The sequence below is a fragment of the Athene noctua genome, chromosome 8, assembly GCF_965140245.1.
Source record: "Athene noctua chromosome 8, bAthNoc1.hap1.1, whole genome shotgun sequence".
Lineage (NCBI taxonomy): Eukaryota > Metazoa > Chordata > Aves > Strigiformes > Strigidae > Athene > Athene noctua.
The window spans coordinates 18,970,136-18,990,669 of record NC_134044.1 but is presented as its reverse complement, the minus strand read 5'-3'; the positions used below and the strand labels follow the sequence as shown (position 1 = coordinate 18,990,669).

At 41.1% G+C, this 20,534-nt stretch overlaps 1 protein-coding gene across 3 annotated transcripts in view; it reads right to left on the bottom strand.

Annotated features, from left to right (window-relative positions):
* The window catches only part of DIS3L2 (DIS3 like 3'-5' exoribonuclease 2), a 193,938-nt gene that overhangs the window by 125,359 nt on the left and 48,045 nt on the right, over positions 1–20,534 (bottom strand). For all 3 annotated transcript variants that reach the window (XR_012634103.1, XM_074912793.1, XM_074912794.1), the window contains one exon: positions 9,066–9,300. Coding sequence is in view for 2 of the 3 variants with exons in the window: in XM_074912793.1 (XP_074768894.1) it covers positions 9,066–9,300 (235 nt within the window). In the remaining variant the exon portion in view is untranslated. The remainder of the gene's footprint in view (positions 1–9,065; positions 9,301–20,534) is intronic.

The window sequence follows — 20,534 nt, the reverse complement described above, 5'->3', positions numbered from 1 at the left end:
CAGATTTGCCTGACAGGCATTGCTAGGTCAAATGTTATTTCTTTTAAAGCCCCCCAAATTTCCTCTTACAATTAAATTACCATGACATTAATAGGTGGCCAAAGTGGAGCAAAAGTCATCAGGCTAGAATTCTGATTACTTGTGACAGATCCAAAATTATTTTCACTAGGTTTGCATTGGTCACTGTGGAAATTTGCAATTCTGTCCAAAAAGAATACAATTAAAGATGCAATATCCACTTGCAAATGAAAATATATCACAGTTTCAGATCTCAAAAACAACTCACTGGAAAAAAAAAAATCTCCCTCCCTGGATGGAAAGAAACAAGGTTTTTTTTAAAAAAAATAGTTCAATGTTTGCTACTTCAGCTAGGAAAAAAAAAGCCTACTTGAGTAGTTAGTTGGCTCACTCTACATGGGCATATCTAAGAATCCCATCAGAAGGCATTATTGATATGAAGCTTTTAAAAAAGAAAATAACTGCTCCTCAGTTTACTGCTCACATACCAGCACATCTGTAAACCTTTCAATAGCAAAGTCTACTACTTACTAATGAAGAAACAACACTTAGGTTCTCTGCTGTCTGCTTCAATAATCACTTTTCAGCATATTTTGGTTTTGTACCAAATACATAAGGGAAATAGTGTAAAACAAAACAATTTATTAGAAATGTCTCAAGGACTGTGTGTGACACTCAAAAAGGATGTGTTTTTGGAAGTTCTATCTATATCAATACAAGAAGCACACGGAAATTAAAACTCGCTTCTATGAAAAACCAATACATTCAAATGCATGCACAGATTTGCCCTGGGTTACACTATTCTGCTACAATCTTCATTTTTAGGGACAAGAAGAAGGAAACACATTGCTGTTTAGAAGACAGAACAAGGGCTCTTCACATTCTGCCACCAATATTTATTGGCACAGAACAGGTTTTTCCTCTGGAACACAAAACTGATGGTAGGAAACAGTGGTTTACATCATAATAGTTGGTCCTCCCTTCACCAAGTAAACCAAAACGTAATTTTTTGAGGATCAAGGCAAACTGATCTGATTTCTTAGAAACACCTGTCCCTAGCTGGATGATTTCAGTTCCTACAAAGTTATTTTGGTACCTACAGAGGTAGGAGCTCTGAACTTCTGATCTTGGCAAATTTCTTCTCCATGGAGTCCACAGTACAGAGGTCCAAGACAGCTCTCTCTGAAATCTCACCTAGTAAACCAAAGAACCTCTCCTCCCTACCCAAAAGGTCCTATGCCAAAAGGTGGGGAGGAAGGAAAGTGCCGTTTCATTTGGCATCACGTACTTCCCGAAACTGGAATTTATTTTAAACAGACTATAAGAAGGCTTGCTTAGGAAAATATTGTGCCAGAAACAGTACTTTGTGAGTATTTATATCTCCACACACAGAGCTTTCCACCTATGATGGAGGAAAGACAGGTAGTTCACCATGATGAGACTGTTAAACCAACAGCTTTGTAATATAACACATGCATTCTGTCCAAATTCAGCCTAACAACTCCCGAGTGCCATGCAACAGGGCTCTGCAAGTAAGAAGCAAAGCCGCCCCAAACTGTGCAGCACTCCCAAGTTGTCTCATCACGGATCTGTGTGTCTAATGAACAGGACTAAGTTCCTTAGAGATGTTTATTTGGAATACGCATTTAAGCAGACTCACCCCACCACAGCTGTTCATGTCTAAACACCTGAACTCACACACCTGCATGCCCAACGGCACACTGAAAATGAGGACCAGGAGACTCAGATGATTAGCAGGAAGATTTTTTGAAAATGTACAGGCAAGACGAGACCCTCAGAGAGGGAGAGGAAAGGCATAATAATGGATGCAGACAGCAGAGAGACATGCATCTGCAGTAACACAGAGCAAAGGCAATGTGAAGAGGTGAGTATAGCTGGCTTCCTTATACATGCAACACAGCCAAGTATATAATTATTTACTTATATTTAGCCACCTCCATGAGGAAGGATAGAAGAGATGGCAGAATGATGAGACAGGAGCATCACCTTTCCTTAGAACCCTCCAAGCCTGATCCACCAAAAAGATTCAACATCATTTTGGGAAGCTGCCATCTAGCCCAACAGATCAAACAGCAGCTGTCCCAGTAGGCACATAACATTACTACAACCACAGCACAGGTACTCAGGCCTCCTGGCCCTCTCACATCCTTGACAAACTGCCAGTCAAGAGGGAGCTTGGAAGTTTTATTGCAACAGAATCAAACTTTGACAATATCAGACAGTGTTGCAGTCTACCTAAATACAGTTTTATTACATTAACAGTAAGTAAAATTAAAACATTACAAAAACATTTCTATTGAGTATTTTGCCTATCTACTTAATGTTCTTCCTTCCTGCATGTGCATTTGTTCCTAAAGTGTGTGTGTCCAATTTTACTATTGCATGGAAAATATGTTAGCTGAATGAATCCTAACCTGATTCATCCTGGAAACCTCACTGCTAACAATGACCATACTCTAATATGCTCAGCTTCACACCCAACATTCGTTCTCAGTATCATGCCCTCTCACTTACTTGACCTAAGCTTCTGACTCAAAGGAGAAATACATGTGAAATCAGGAACATCCACTAATATGCTGAACTTAATCTAACTCCTGTTATCTAATTGTGTGTAAGTTTTTGGGAGATTGGGGGGGTGTGGGGGGGGGGGGGGTGTGGGGGGGGGTGTCTACCATACTTAAGAAGTCCTTTTGGGGTCAAGATAACTTACTAGGGAAGAACGGCATAAGAAGCTTTCCCAACATTAACTTCCATTGCAGGCTTCAGCTGTGCAACCAAAGAATAACTGGAGCTCATTCAGCCTGTAGCATTTAATCAATGCAACTGCAAAGCCCAATTTGTTCAATACCAGTAGAACACTTACTCTTAAGCTGCTATTCTGTTTATTCTTCAAGAAATCTATGCTTTCATTTAAGAAAAGTTATAGCAACAACCAAAAGAGCTAGACCCATAGACCCACAAACATGAACTTAGGATAAACTAATACAGAGCTGTCTCGAGCAGCTGAAACAGCTCCAGCTTCTCTGCTGGTTTTCTAGGCTTCAGCAGAGTGAAACCGATCTGATTTTTGACAGTTCCACCTCAAGGATTTCTATTAAAAGCTGTGTAACTGAGAAGATTTCCTGGTGAGCTTTCACTCTGCTGTGGCCTAGAAATGTTAAGAGCTATGCAGTGGAGACGATCCATCTCCAGAAAGCTGCAGGCTAGGAAAGAAGCATGAAGACTCCTTAAAAGCACTCAGAGTGAATGGGAGCCTCTGAAGAGGAGGGAAAAGAACATTTATTCCTTCCAGCGGCCAGTGACATTGGTGGGTCCAAATTTATCAGAGATTTCATGGCAGCTAAACTGAAAGAAGGGGGAACCTGAACAGAGCAGAGGGACATGTGGTCCAGATTCTCATCACCATCATCCTTTCCCTACCAGCCTTGGCCAAGGAAAGGAATTGTAGTACCTCTATAAACTCTGCCTATGCCAATACAAGACACTGCTAGCTGCAGAAGAACTCAGGTGCCAGAGGAAGACACAAAAGGCAGGTAGGCACCTTGTCAAGCTTAAAAGAAGAGAGAGAGGGGACAAAAGCACAACAGGGGGCATGGAAGTGCATGAGAAGTGCAGAAGTCCAAAACAGAGATTAAACTCTAGATTATAAATACATTTTTCTCCTTTGCTAGAAGGATCCAAAATCTTTCTTAGCACTAGAGCATCATCTTGAGAAAAGAATTGGTTAATGCATTATCACACAAACATACAGTGAAGTTACCAAATGCTACCACTTCCACTGAGCCAAGCAATCCTGAAATACTCAGTAACAGCCTCCAGTCAGTAGCAGTGTGGATACCGAGCAATTTTAGGTTATAATTTCTGACCTTACCAGGGCTACTAGAGACTGACAATCACATCTAACTTGAAAAGAGATTGACCAGCATTCACCTAGCCAATGCTGAACAGACAGGGAGACAGAAGCAAGTTCTGCAGCAGCTCCAACCCAAATTCTATTGACTCTACCAATTAACCATCGGCTATGCAATTCAATTTTTCCATCACACAATTGGCTGAGTTAGCTCTCAGTTTATCTGCCTGTAAATGAGCTATTTCTATTCAAACTTCATTACGTCAAGGCAGTGAGCAAGCCTTGGACATTCACATATTCAAACTCTGATTTGCAGAAGTGTAGGTGTAAGTGGAAATCCTGAACAAACACAACTATCTGATTGCCAGGGCAGCCAGTCCACCAACTTGATGACTTCTGTGAGGCACCCCATGGGAAGCAGGATATTCTGTGTATCTGGTAAAGTAAGATCTCTCATGAGAAGATTTGAAAAAAGCTGAGCAAACTAGTTTGACAAGGACAGCTTTTGGCATAGTGGCATGGTTTTACAAATTTTTATTGGAATATTCTTTTGCTAAGAAAGGCTGAGGCACTTTTATGAGCACAGCTGCCATTCTCAAGAGTACAAGTAGCTGCTACTGTTCAACTGCTGATGTTTCTTTATCAGAGTAATCTGATTCCAATAACAAAAGGCAGCTCACATTTGTATGAAACTCATGTGACACACAAGTCTGTGTAGGGATACAGCATTGTAAAGTATTCTGTACAGAACATTTTGCACTTTTCCTGGGTTGGGAGGACACAGAAAAGTTTCTATTTTTTATTACATATTGAAATGGAGTATAAGGAAAATACTTCTACTGCAGTGACGAGTCACAGAAATAATATAGTCTAGCTTAGTACTAAGTGATAAGATAAAAGTTACATTACCTCTGTTGCAGTAGTCAATGTGAATGAGGATTAAGGAAGAGAGTTACAGACCTGGCAAAGGTCATGTCAACTTGAATAAGTTGAGGTCTCAGGGTAAAACACAGAGGACTTGAATGTCAATACCAAGCACTATAGAGAATTAATCTTTTCTGTGTACACCGTGTTGCCCAGACTATGGCCAGGGTGCTATTGCCTTGTTCTTTGCCTGTATTTCAACAAGGCATAGAAAATCCAGAGAGCGTTTGAAGGACAGTAGTAAGGGAGCTGAGAAATCTTCTTCAGGGTGCTCAATATTACCATCTTTTTAGAGAAAAAAAACAGAAAGTTTGTTCAGCATGTAGAGATACTTACACCTTGGAAATACATCTGAAAATGCAAGAGAAAAGAGATTTCCAACTTTGCTAAAAAAGACCTACATCCAGTGACCAAAACTTAACATAATCTAACTTGGGAATAGGACAATATTGCTCTTTGTGTAGAACAGTATGCTGGAGAGGAAAATGGCTCATCACGTCCCAGATCAGAGACTTTTCTGAAAATAATCTTTAAATCAACTTCTTTGCAAGAAGATTTCAGAAAAGCGAAGCAAACTCCTTTGACCTGGACAGCTTCTGGCAGAGTAACACCAGTTAGGAACTTTTATTTAAATATCCTTGAGCAAAGCAAGACTGACATGCTTTTATGAGCACAAGAATTGTCGGAAAGTACAGGGGCTGAAAATTAGGGTGAATGTGATGGTCTCTTCGCTTCTGTGGACTTCCCTCTTGCTTATCCCATCCCTCTGGAGGGTCTTAGGAAGAAAGGAAGGCCAGGAAGCACAGCTATCCTAACTGCAGCATTCAGTGAATACAGATCCAACATCTGAGTCTCAGCCTGCAGCCCCATGCAGAACAATTTCTACCAGATTGCTTTAAGCCCTACAGAGCCATAGGAAGTCCAACGTACAAGGACTTCAGGGAAACTCAGTCCACTCAAATCTGGGCCGTAATGAGCGTACACAATGTTGCATGCTTCAGAGCTTCTAACAGCAAGGGCCAACCCCAAATTCTTTGCCCCAGCATGTAACTACAGATGGACGGGGTGATGGTGCTCTGAAGAGGAACAAAGCCACAATGAGGGATGGGACACAGGCCAGGGTAAAAAAGATATCAAAACAGCCTTCACTTCCAGGGTGACCAAGAGTGCTCTTATTTGAATGACATGTCTACTTTCATTCTTCATGGTTCATTCTGACCAGCAGCAACAGAACAAATAAGCCAGCAACAGAGATACTGCATAATTCTACTCCTCCATCACAAAGGACAAAAGCCATCTTGAAACTGTGAGGCAGCAATCTGCAGAGCTTGTGTATAAGCATAAAGATTTGAGCACTGTCTCAACATGATTATGGTTTTTTTTTCCCCCAGAATGAGTACTCTAATGATTTTATTAGAGTAGCTATGGATATTTTTCACTACCAGAAATCTGGTGGGTTTCTTGTCTAGTTTGAATTTTGTTTAGGTCATATATATATGGATCTTTTTATATAAATATATCCATATACACATATATATATATGCATATACATACATAAAGTGTGCATGAGAACATGATAGACTGTTTCTTGATTTTATTTTATTAAATATGATACCCTTGATGGCATCTTTGTCCAGCTTGAAACCTCCAGACTTCCTTATGTTAGGGAAAAAAAGAAGAAAGCCCACTACAAGTGTTCATTTAAGAGTTGCACTGGTCACAAACTATTTCTCCTGCTCCCTTCTGTGCATAAGGCCATGCAATGAGTCTGTGTAATAAACCCTACAAAGCCATGCTCTCAGGGACAGTAAGTAAAGCACTAGTTTTGGTGGGTCAGCAAGAAATCCCCCCATGGGATCTCATCTCCCATCCACCTCTCTGTGTTTTACTGCAGTAGTTGTTTCCAGCAGAAGGGATGTAACATAAATGAAAAGGCTCATACGCAGTTAGCTTGAAAGGAAAGTTCAACAGGCAGCATCAGCCAAGCAGCCCTCCCAGGGGGGGCCCACGTTATACAGGGAAGGGCACTTCCACTCACTCCCATCCAACCGTGAAAAGCACTTTGCTTCCCAATGCCGGTAACACGTTCCAGTGGATGGCCGTAGGAAGTCCAGCAGATATTATCCTCTAAGGCTAAGTTCTGCCTTGAAAAATTGTATGTTTCACCCTTTTAAAAAAGCATTTTGAGCCACACCTGTGAAGGCTGAATTTGGCAGGATCTTTTCTTTTTTCATGACAGTTATCACTGATGCTAGAATAACCATAGCTGTTTTCCAGGCAAGACTTAAAATCTGGATATGTGATGATATGAGAAATTGCATGAAAGACAGGAAACAAGCCAAAGCAATCATCAACTGCTCAAAAACACCTTCAGAAAAAGCAGCATCATAAACTTTATATGTATAAAAAAAGGAGGGCATTAAAAAGCAGAGCAAGAAGAAACTGGAGAAAAATCCATATGGGTTATATGGCCAAAGAAGCTGAAGCAACTATAAAAGAGGCGATAGCAAAATACAAACTCAGCAGAAATCTAACTGGCACATCCACACCAGCCACAAGGCTTGTTAAGGATGAACACTGAAAGGCCTTGAAAACAAAAGAAAACAGTTGGCTTAAGCAACTGCAATGGAAAAGTAAGTTGGATTTCAACTGTGTAGACAATAAGCTGATCTAACATTTGCCTTACAAATATTCTCCAAAGAAAGAATTAAACGGCAAAAAACACTCAGATGGCACAGATTTTAAGAGATTACTTGATAACCTCCAACAAAGGTCACTCCAGAGCATCTCGAGGAACTGTGACGCACCAAGAAAAGTAACTCTCATCAAACCTTTACGCTACAGCACAGTCATACGGGTAAAGTAAAATACTGGCTCAAGCATGTATTTATTTTAGATGCTAGTCTCAAACTAGAATGTATGGTTCTGAATTTTAATTTAGCATCAGAAGCAACAGAGATGCAACAGACATGACGTGTGACTCAGAAGCATTTTAGGAGATTTAGAATTGTTGAGTCAAAGTGGCAGCTCAACAGTGTGCAGCTATAACACAGTGTCCAAGACTGCAAAAAAGATGAGGTTAATAACTAGCTTGGTAAAACATCCGCAGACAAGACGAGTAAATCCCAACTCAAGCCCTGTGCTGGAAAGTAACGGAATAAGACACAAGTTGGTTCACATACCTTGACAGTAACTCAAAGACAGTGGAGGTACCCAGAGGGAAATAGCATCACGAACTGGTGAGGTGGCAGCTCCATTCACGAGCTGAAACCAATGTTTTGTCATAAAAACTACACTTCCACTCAAATGTTATTTCCAGTTTTATTAACAGATGGGTGTGAAAAATGGAAGTCTACCAACAGTATAGGCAGAGGTCTGTGCATCTCCAAAAGCAATCTCTCAGGAAAACACGAGGTATTAAATATAACAGCTTTACAACCACTACCACGATTTGTCAGAGATCAAGAACTACTTATGTCCTAAGTTACTGCCATCTTTTCTGGACAACTGGGGCATGCATCAGGAACACACTAGAATATCTGTCCTGGCAAATTTTTCACCAGCAGCTGAAGGCACATGTTAAATATGCCAATTGTCAGAATCCTTTCAACACACAGCTCTTCAGGAAGGCATTTAGTACTAGAAAGGACATGCAAAGAGCAGCATAAGCATAGTTTGGGACAGGGGAGCTTATTTTATTTTGCCCTGAGCAACACTTGATGGTTTGGAAAGAATTCAGATTCAGAATAAAATACATTTGCCTTCAAAACAGATCGCATAATTGGCTTTAGGTTTTAGTGCAATTTTCTTTTTAAATGGACCAAATCTTTAAGTTGCTCATAACTCAACTGTTTGAAAACAGCAACAAACCTAACTGCCCCCAAGGAAATATATTCTTATCCCCAAATTGAGACACATAGATTGGCCAGCCAAGCTTGCGATGAAGGAAACTGCTACAGCAGCATCTTGAATTAAACAGCAACCAGCAGTCCCTAAACAGCCTTGAGAATTGCAAATCTAAAGGTGTGACTTCTGTTTCACAGATTTACTTTGCATCAATCAAAACTACATAAAACCCAGTCCTTAATACCCATTCAAAACTATGAAGGCAGTTTAGCAGAAAGCAATGGAAGTGATAAGGCATTAAGCTTTTATGCCTGTATTTTATATCTTGCAGCAAAGCAAGGCAACAAAGTAATACTTCAATAGTTTGCTCAAATAAAGGTTTAAATCAGCAATCTGATCTACTCACCCTTTTCACTGCTATCCAGGGAAAATTTCTTAATGTCGTCAGTCAAGGTATCCTGCAAGTGGTCTTGTCCATGCTCTGCATCATTATCATCAAACTGAGCTTCTATAATGACATCCGGACTCTTAGCATCGCCTTTCACTGTCTCTTGAGGAATGCAAGTCCCCAACATATCCTCAGGGACATCTGATTCATGCGTGGCTTCTGTTTCTTTGTCACTACCATCTGGCTTTATTACCTGAAGGAGCAGGGGATTAAAAAAAAAAAAAGGCAATCTGAATTGCTGGACTGAAAAAAGAAAACATTATCTTTCCTTTTTCATCTGGATCCCCAAGGAGCTGACAACAAATTGTGGGTGGCTGGTGGCACACTGCAATTGCCATGTAATTAGCCACAGATATTGCACAATCAAAAGAGGTACCTCGCTAGGATAAAGACGGGAACGGCATGGCTTTTGCAGTACCTCAACTGTGACAATAATGTATCCAAAGCGTATCTAGAGCATAACCATAGTGTTCCTGCCAAGCCTCTAATCGGCTCTCCAGAAGTTGGGAGTAAGCACTGAGAGGAAGGAGGATACACTACAGTTTAATGAGTTGCTTAGACCATTGTTCACCAAGACACACTAATCATCCTGGGAAGTCTTGAAACTCAAGCAGTTTCAGTGAATGTCAAAGCACATCGCCAGGAGAGCTCCCCAGCACACAATTAGGAACAGACTGAAAAAGTACCAACCAGAGAGCATGGAGCCCTGCGACCTGCGGAGGAACTGGACTGTGGCAGCTTGGTAAGGGACCAAGCTTTACATTTATTTTAGGCTCTGGTCTTTTTGTTAAAGGCATTCAATTATTTCTGCTACTTATACAAATCTCCTACTTAAATTACCAAGAGGAATGAACTCAATTAAAATACAAATTACTTAACCACTACCTAACTGATAATTCAGATAAGTAACTCTGACCATTGATACAGATTTGTCCCCACGTTAGTGCAGCAATGGCACAGTGGGAGGAGAAACCATATGTGTAATCATGTCTGAACAAAACCATGAAGAACCCATGTGCCAGTAAAGTAGACACCAGACCGGGACAGCATCCCTCACTGCATGTGACAGAGGTAGAAAATGCTCCATCTCAGAATATAATGATCAAAATGGTTGATACTTTGGATACATAATGCTTTTTCTAACATCCTTTATGCCACAAACAACCAGCTGCAAGCATCTGCCTGGCCCTGGAGCCTAGATCCAGGTTTTAGTTTCAAAAGTGTTCAAATTTCACTCAAGCTGTGGTATTTCACTGCAAGATTCACACCAGCATGCAATAAGAAATAACCTACTAAACATTAAAATCACAAAGAAACTGGGTAACCCCATTCCAATGCCCTCCCGGTGACTGAGCTCCTCTCCAGCTGGTGCTGGTGTTCACCAGGCAGGTAACTCCCTGGAGATGCTCCTCCAAATCACTAATCGCTAAATTCGGTACATGACATCAGCTACTTATACCACCAGCAAGGCAAGTGAAGGGCCCTTTAAAAAATGCAATTTTAAAAACCCAAACGTTTCTGATAACATACTTTATATGACAGATATAGGCACTAGAAATAAGTATACATATCCTCAATGGGTCCTAGCTGGAGACACCATTCCAAGTGAGAAAAATACAATCTAAAAAGCTCCACAAATTATTGTTTAGTAACTAAAAAGCAAACAGATCAAATCAGACCCGTACAAGACTTTCACAATTTTACATATACAAGGCTATAGTCACGCTTTCAAGCAGTACCCACTTCTTCGTAATCTTTTCATAATACATAACAGAAATAAAGTCAATTTTAAAATGGGGTTGAATTCAAGACTTAAAAAAAAAATTTCAGTGACATTACTTTGAACTCTTGTTACCTTTTGTGACTCTGCTTTCCATCTTTATTTTCATTTTTAATATGTATATAATTTGTTACCATAGCAGATTTTGACTCAAACATTAAATTGTGACAAAAAGGGAAAAAGTTTGGCAGAAGGTGGAAAAATGGCCGGTTATTAAACCTGGCTACATTTGGTACATAAAATACTGACACACAATGGTCTGGGCAAGAACAGTCTATTAGATTAGAGAGCTGACAAGGCTCCACATGCTAGTGACTCTGCCAGTGTGCCTATCCAAAAAGAAAACCAGTGTCAACAGTAATGTTTGGACCCTACCATGGTCAGATGTGGATATATTCAGCTCTTAAATTTCAGTTGCACCAGATGTGTGCAAGTGTGCAACTGCAGCAGGAGTTCATTTTCCTCAACCCCATCAAGCTTTGCCTGAATTTCTTTCTCTCCAAGTCGTTCTTTGGAGAGTATGAGATGTGTTTCAGGTGCTAAATTGCAAAGCTTTCCATATGTAATACAGTGAACAACATCAAATATATCTGAATGATAGGAAATGCTTCTCTAAAGATGCAGCACTGAAAAGCTTATGCTTGAAGAGTCTATGTTGCATTAAAGAAGGCAGATACAGATTTATTTTTAAATGCTATATGCTAAAATTACCATTCTTCCCCCAAGCTACAGGATACACACTACTGTCACTAGCTAGCATGATACTCCAGCTGTGACTACCTAAGCCCTCAGTCACATATTTCCTTATGGATTTGCAAATGGATTTTTAAGTAAAGTTTTCCAGAGTCCACAAAATCACGACCTCCACACAGCATAGAGCAGCAAAATGTCCAGATGCTGGCAAGCATGGGCAATAGGATTTGTTTTCTTTTCAAGGCCAAGACAGATCATTTAGGCTGACCTCATACATAAGAGAGCAGGGAATTTCACCCAAGATTTCTTACATCACACCAAAAATTTAGGGAAGCTGTACATCACAAGACTGGAAAGCTGCATAAGACTTTACAAAATCAGGAGCTCAATGGATACAATTACTCCATTTAAGATGATCAGAGCTGCTGGCCAACATGAGCTCATCACACAGATTCCAAAAAGCAGGATCCTTCTGTAATTAGCAGCAGCAAATTTGACCATGACAGAATAAGCATTTCTTACATGCAGCATCTCAGAAACCAGAAATCATATTGCACTCCCCTATCTTTTATTATGCTATAGAACCTTGTACATGATGTAATGCATAGAGCTAGAACACACTGGTATTTACCAGAGATGCAGAATAAATTAAATACACAATTTGCTAAGTCTACCACACAGTCGTATGCAGTAGAGAGCATCATTCTCTGCCAGTGCAGCTGGCTCTGCATGGTCCCAGAAGGAGGGGATTCCCCCCTGCTGCATATGCATGAAATGCATGACCCCACCACCATGCAAACATCCCAGGATGCACGGTTAATGTCTCTTAAAGAACTTTAACTTCCTGATCTGGGAAGTCAAAGGTCAACCTTATGGTTGTATTATTTTAATATGCTCTTTAATAATTTTTTAAAAGTTTTAATAAGCATTTTGATGAAAGTCAATTGCTTATTTGAATGTCTGATCCTTAAGATAGGGCTGAATAAGTTTCCTTTGGATCCAACTTCAAACAAACATCTATCACTGAGCAAGCATCAGGTTTCTGCCCCACAGTGATTGCTTTGTAAAGTCATAGCTGACTGAACACAAGATCTTTGAATGAAAATCCCATTTCAACCATAAATATAATAAAAAACAGCTAGTGGGCAAGAACATCCTGGCATGGATACATACAATCTGGAGAGCAGAGTGATTACCTTGCTGCATCCAACGCAGTCTTGAAGTAGCCATCACATGAACAATTGTCCTTACTCGGGAAAAATTTGTTCCAATGGAAAAATGAACGAGAAATCTGTGCATCTGAAAGCACAAGGGTTACCTCCTGAGCTGCAGGAGAAGCAATCTTATATCCGTCTTGTTTGTTCCAAGCTTTTCAGAGACTTTCCACCTAAGCCTCACATCCACACATGAATAAAGCCCAGGCCTGTTCACTCTCAGATCAGGTATGGGGTTTGTTGTTGCTGCTTCCTCAACAGCAACAGCTAACAACTCATACATTAATCTATAATACCAAACTAGTGAACCAGACCAATGATTTTCAATCATCTTTGAGCTATTAACCCCCAAGTTTTTTCCAATAAATGTACCAAGTCTCCAGAGTGTTTAAACCTGACACAAGTTTGCTTTTCTTCCTTATTCTTTTCTGATCCTTACAAGCAATTCATGAATCTTCACAGATCTGGAGATATGGATGACTGCTGGACTTGACACAGTCGGACGGATGCACCTTGTGTGGCTAAAAACTTTCCACATAGGCTCACTGTTTTCAACAGAAACTTGTGCAAAGAGACCTTCTCTGAAAGCAACTTGCAGTTAAGGAAGAAGGATCACCTTCGCTACCACTGTATTGGACACAGATTCAATAAAAATTAAATTCTTTATCTCCCTCAAAATGCTGGTATTAAAAAGAGTATTTTCGTAATGATACTGGGGAAGAATGGAGATGATATAGCACAAATTCTCTGCTCTGTAAGTCAAGCAAAACCCAGCAAAATGCCTCATAATGAGTAATCAAACCCAAAATGTGTAACTTATCCAAAAGATTTTAGAGGTAACAAGCCATTAATGGTAACTCTTTATTGGGGCAGAGAAATGATGCACAAAGAGGCTCCCCCTGCTGCAACAGAAAGATGCAGTAGATTTACCAGCTATTGGAAGCTGAAGACAGATTCATAGCAGGCAGGGAGCTCACATTAAACAGTGAGGACTAAACATGGGAACAGCTATAAGAGAAATAAGGTCTTCAGGCTAAACCTTCTGAGGTTGGCAAACCCAGGTAAGATGCTTTTCTTCCAAAAAATACTTCGGTCAAACACAAAGTCTGCTTTAGCTATAGACAAATTATTATGCTCAATAATGGATAGGGAGACAAAGTTTAGGCCAGAGTCGTTGGTCCTCTCTGCAGTTGAGCCTTAGTTAAGCAACAAGTTTGAGAAACAGAAACAGGTTGAAAGAGGTTATTTCAAAAGGAAGACAGCTGAAAACGGGGACTTCAGACCAAATTACCATCTCACCATTAAAAAGACCGTTGCTACCACAACACTAATACAAACACCACATTTCATACCAATACTGTGAACACCTGCATCTATTAGTCTCCCAGCTTTTGCCATATTAAACAGGCTTCACTTAAAAGCCAGTTCCCTAATGTTCTCTCATGAGGGAGTAGAAACGAAGCCTGGCTAACATGAGGATGCTGTCACAGCTCAGACATACATGCTAGAGCCAAGCTACCATAAATATTGCAAGGAAGAGCTTTGCTTTGCTGAAAAGAGCAACCAAAGAAAGGCTGGCTTGCTCTAGCTCCTTCTTGGATAAAGATAGGATGGTACTTCCAATAAGAGAAAAACCACCTGTCCCAATCACCCTTCCTTGCCTTTAGAATCCACATACACCAAACAGCTCTGGCAAAGGCAACAACTCAGTAAAGGTGACTAGTCTCAGTAAGATCAGTTATGGCATTATTTTTAAAATAACTAAGGTTAGACTGGGGGGGGGGGTTGTTGTGGTTTGGTTTTTGGGGTTTTTTTTTACAATTTTTTAATTCTAAATCACTGCAAACACTTGCTAACAGCCCACAGGGTAGCTATTTTATATTAAACAGCACATTATATAGTTTACATTCCAGGCATCATATTGGATGCAATAATCATACAAACATCCAAACTAAAATCTCTCCCCCTTGATTATGAAAAGGCTGCTTGTTCTTCCCACAGTGGGCTCTGTTGTTCCCAGATGTCACACACAGTTTTGATACAGCAGTCGCTACAAATCATCCTGCTTGTGGATTCAAAGGGGTAAATAATCTGAGTATGCAAGGCTTCTTGGAAATGGCAACTTTTCAGAGCTCTTCCCTGATTCATTCCCACTGAAGTAGGTGAGAGGTGGGAAAGAAACAAATGAACTCTAATGCATGTGGTTTCAAAACAAAATATAGAGACAGATCTACAATATGCTCATCAAATCTACTGAATCCCCAAAAGCCATCTCCCCTGCCCTCACCGGCATCCTGCATCCTCTCTGCTCAGACTAACTTGCAAAGTGAGTTTTTACTGCAGAGTTAATTCAAGTAATCAGACTGAGCATCCAGGTTTAGTCCAGCCCTAGCGGACACAGCAGACAGCCCTACATCCAGATTTATCAGGCAGCTGTACAAGTAATAGAATTAACTGAAGAAAAAAAAAATATCTCCAGACACCTTTTCTCATTACTTCATCCTGCTTCCACAAATAAACTTTATTCTTCAACTGTTCACTCATCTTCTGTCTGTGCTTCAGGCTGTACCTAAACATCACAGGTTACAGTGTGTCCTCTCCAAGTCCAGCTCAAGTCCTTTTCCTACCACCTTGCACAAATGAGCAGAATAACAAGTGGGAAAGCATCAACAGGGAAAATTCTCAAGACAGACCTTTCTGAATCCTAGAGATAAAACAAGAACTGTCTCCACACCATGAATCTCCACTCCCTATCTGGTCTCTGACCTATCAGTTGCCTTCAAAAGCTCCCCGCTCACATTGCCCTGGCCCTCATCCCACACCTACAGTCTGCTTCCAAACATGTTTATCAACACTTCATTATCACCAGGCAGGAGACAGTTGCCTCTGTCCCATCTCTCCTCAAAACTACTACTGCCTTCACCCCTTTTCTTACACCTTTCTGTGGCCACACATCTACCTGAAGTCTGGCTCTAGCACCGCTGCCTGTAGGATACACAGTCCTAGGATCAGGACCATGTTCCCTCAGGTTCATCTCATTCTCCTAACAGGATAAATTAAACAGCTCCATCTGTACAATCCTGCCTTTTGTAACCTGTAATAACTGTTGAGAAGCAGGAAAAGACAAAGCTGTCAGAAGCAGCAGCTCGCTGCCCAGCACAGCTACCCCACATGCTGTGGCACCAGTGGTGTGGATCACCCCACTCAAAAGTCCAAAAAGGAGCCACTCTGCAGCCTGCAGAGGAAATAACGCTCAGAGTGGCCCCTGTGCCCCAAGCTGCTTTGAAAGCAGAGCTGGTAAAGGCTTGTAATAGGCCCCTGGTAGGTCTGTACAACCTTTCCCAAGGATTACTTGGGAAATATCTGTGAGAGATATCTCTCTGGACTTGAGAGCTGCTTTGTAATATTCAGACATGCTGAGGGTAACAGTGTCAAGGAGATGTGGGGAAGAACAGTGTGCCTGCTTGCAGGGAACACTGTACAATCTCCTTTGTAGACAAGCCAACCTGGTAGGGACTCCCAACAGCATTACAAAGAGCTGTGCATTATCATAGTCAGATCAACAAACTTGTTCCACACTTTCCACTCCTGCTGCCACCCCTGGGATTTGATTTGGTGCTAAAAAAACAGCCTCTATTTTCAGAATACCTACTGCTATTGCACTGACTTTCCCACACACATTCCCCAAAACACAGGAATCCCTGGAGCAGAAACAATACAGCAAACACCTTGTGTCCCGGGCATGTCTTCCCAACACACACACACACACTATTCTTTTATGCAGCTTATGTCGTCACACTTCAAGCAGTGATGAATACTTAGCCAGAGCCCATCATCTGTACAGCAAATCCCTCTAGTGAGAAAAGTCTAATGCCAAGGAGGTGCAAAAGATCTAGTTCAGCATCCAGCCTTTAACAACACCCAGGAAACAACTTTCTCCTACACACTCACAAAATCTGATGAGGCACACAGTTCCTCCATCTCCTAGAAGCAAACTCTTTTCATAAAAGAGGCCCTTAAAACTGGCAGCCTCCCTGCTGGACCCCAGTGAAATGTTCCTTGTACCTTGGGTCTTTGTATTGCCTGCTCCTTGCAAGACCTCCCACTTTGGTGCATCTCATGAGCTGTGTGTTGCACTCCAGGCCACAGCGAACTGGAAACAAGAGTGTAATGCACAGGGCCCAGCTATGAGGTTGCCAGAACATATTGGTTTGAAACATCACAGAAAATATTCAGCTCCATATTTTCAACAGTAGCCAGGAAGAAAATGCATGGAACAGTTTTGAAAACTGTTTTTCAAAAGTCATTTAAATCAAATTATGCCCCATCCACATTGGCAGCAACCCCCCCTCTACTAACTGGAACTGATTTTCTTTTCTTTGCCTGTGTGTTCTTTTCTTTTTAGTTTAACTTTTTTTTTTTTTTTAAACTGTCACCCAGCCATCTTTTTCTGGTAATGTGGACAGGCACTGCTATACTACAGAAATGGGTGCCAGGACAAAACCTATGATGCACAGTCCCTAGAATAAATCACTCAAGAGGGGTGGATTAGAGGAAGGGCGCAACATAAGGTTACATCTTCAAAGGTATGATTCTCTGAAATCACTGCATTTTCAGCAAACTGCTGCAGAAAGATATCCAGTTTGTATCTGATGTAAAGTAGTACACAGGCTTTTGGATTATTTGCAACTTCAAGACAGTAACATGAATCAATATATATATTTTAAAAGATGTAATTATTACACAGTGCTTGCATGTAATCAGAAAAGAATCTACTTGTGCTGAGTGTGTATCATTTGAAAGCTGCAGTGCCAAGCAAATCCACACCATTGGCTTGCACAAACCCAAAGTATTATCCATTACTCCTTTTTTTTTAAAAAAAAAAAAATACAACACAATACAAGTATGTATGAAAAACATATTTCCTGGAAACAATGATACTCTTTGAAATCTTATTCAACATTTCATAAACCGAACAAGCCTGCACTCGCACGTGCCCGTAAGTGGAAAGTGGGCTGACAATGCAAACTAATCAAAATGTACTGGAAGGGCTATCCAAGATATTTGCATACCTATACCTCCCAAGGCTATATAGGTTTGAATCTTTGTTCAGAACTGTGTAAAAATTATTTCCCATGTGTCTAAGAAAATCTCTTACTCATGATCAGCACTTTAACTCATCAAGGCAGGAAACAAACAAATCAACCAAGAGTTAACACGTTGGAGCTCATGACTTAAGCCCCTCACTGCCTTTTTTTGTTCCTTTTGATCGGTCTCGAGTGCCAGCTCCCAGGGGTCTCAGCCCTGCGCATGTTTTGACACACTTTCAAAGCCCAGAATGGTACACCTGGGACAAAGCACACACTGTTCAGGAAGTGCATGGGGGCCAAGAAAAGCAATAGAAATTTCCACAGTTAACTTGTATTGCTGGTTGCCAATAAACCTCTTATTATGAAAACCCATAATTGGAAACTGTCATATAACAGAACAATTTATGGAAGCTTTCAGAGTATATATGCCCCAGTGGGAACTTCCTTTGACTGGTGTCTTCCATCAGCCCAGGTCTGCTTATTTATTCACACAGTGGGAGAAGAGCATCAGGAACCTAAACAAGTCATTGCGGAAGCATCACCGAGACTTCCACTCTAAGAGCACTTCAAATAGTTCTCAGTTCCTTAGTCTTCCCAGTCATCCATCTTTATGGCTGCATACAGTCAACAGCTGGACTCTCTATCTTTATTTCATTTTTATTTTCTGCAGGAACATTCTTGCACTTATATTGTGATCAACTGCTCCTTTGAGGACACGGAAGGCAAAATGCAGCTGCTCTCGGCTGAATGCGTTCTGCTATGCCTGCCTCAATCCCATCAAATGAGCTCAGCAAAATTAGATCCTACTCCTATAGTCTCTACCCTGTCACACCAGGGAAACTGGCACCTACAATAACTCCTAAATCAGATTTCAATTCTATTAAAATATGGCTGAACCAAGAACAACAGCCTCCCCCAAAGCCAGCATGATACTAATAAAGTAAACCGCATAAAACCAACCAGTGCTTCTTTTGCAGGTAGTCATGTTTTGGTGTGAAGGTAAAGGGATTTCAAAACAGGTGCTGGAGATGCATCCCAGAAAACTTAAGAGGCTTTTAGCAACAGAAGACTGGAAGTCCACTTTAACGCTATATTTTCCATACAGGAGCCAGCAGGTACCATCTGTCAGAGTGGTTTCTCACTAGGGGCAGCTTCATCGAAATGGGTTGAGACATCAACTGACCATCAGGTTGATTGTATTTTGGCATGCTGCACTGCTGCCAGTTCCAGTCATGCATACCAACACCACTGTGAATTCAGTACCTTCCCCATCACCCCAAGATGGGCACTGGAAAGGCTCTGTGCTCAGACGAAGCTGTGGCAGAACAGGGACAGCCACAGCTTAAGACGACTACCACAGAGGAACGGAGTTGGAGGAAATAATCCCTGCAAGCACAGTAAGGGCGGGGAAGAAAATCAGGTGATTCACTGGGGATAAAAGATAAAAGTTTCCTCTACTGTTGGGAGCTTTCTGTGTCCCTTAAAGTAATTTCTGAACAGAAGAACAAGCTGTGAGCCAAACTTACTCCTTCACACTTGATATCAGCAAATTCTGACCCTGGACAGAATCTCACTGCAACACAGAGCATGTGCCTGTGGAGAAGACGGAGATGACAGCAGCACATTTTGCTCAAAGATTCCTGCAAATACACAGGCTGGGTTATCAAACTGGGAATGCTCCCCACCTATGACCTAAATTTGCTACAATTCCATTCACTTGGGCTTCCTGACTTAGAGACAACGCACAAGGGAGTCCTTGAATGCCTTGTTAGAAAGCACAGGTGGGACTGCCTTCACATTAAATCACTATTGTATCCAGGAAATCCCAGACTTCAATATCTATCTTAGACTCTCAACAGGTTCCTTACAAAGTGCATAAGGAAAGTAATCCAGATCAAGGAAAATAATCCTGCTCTCAATCACCCATGACTTCTGGTAAGTCATTCAAACCATCTTACCTAGTTTGCACTACTTGACACTGTGCTGGGCAGATCTGCACATTCTGTCCTGAAAACGTTACAGCTGAATTTTACACGGTTAGCAACGTAGAATCCAAGTGTGAAAAGAAGGCTGAAAATAGCAAAGCAGCTGCATGGATATGTGGTAAAGCCACAAACACAAACATCTGAACAGTTTTCATAAATCAAGTATCTTGGGTTGCTCTGCTTCTGAGGTATCAAAGCAAAAGCACATCAAATAAAAACACATTAAGGCAGCTGGGGGAGGCAGGTGTCCCAGGAGAAAGTGAGAGGGTATTTCTCCACTCAGAAAATGGGTATGATATCTGGTTTACATGCAGATGTGAGGATTAATGTTTCCAAATACTTCACCTAGGTTCAAAGCATTACTTAACTCTTGGGGGCTTATCAGAAACACTAACACACCAGTTAGCTTTCTGTGAACAGAGAGAGGCTCTCTCTTTTCTTCTCACCCAGGCACTAAGGCTTAACCACACAGACCATGTTCAGGATTTCACAACCATAGATCTGACTTTCACAGCAGGTACTCATCGAAGGGCAGCATTAGTTTATTTACAGCTGCTGGTTGAAAATAAGACAGGATAGAAACAAACATCACACAGTTTCCAAAACAAAGCACCACACTTTTTTTGTCATGCTGAGAAAACAAATTCTTACTTCTACACACAAAG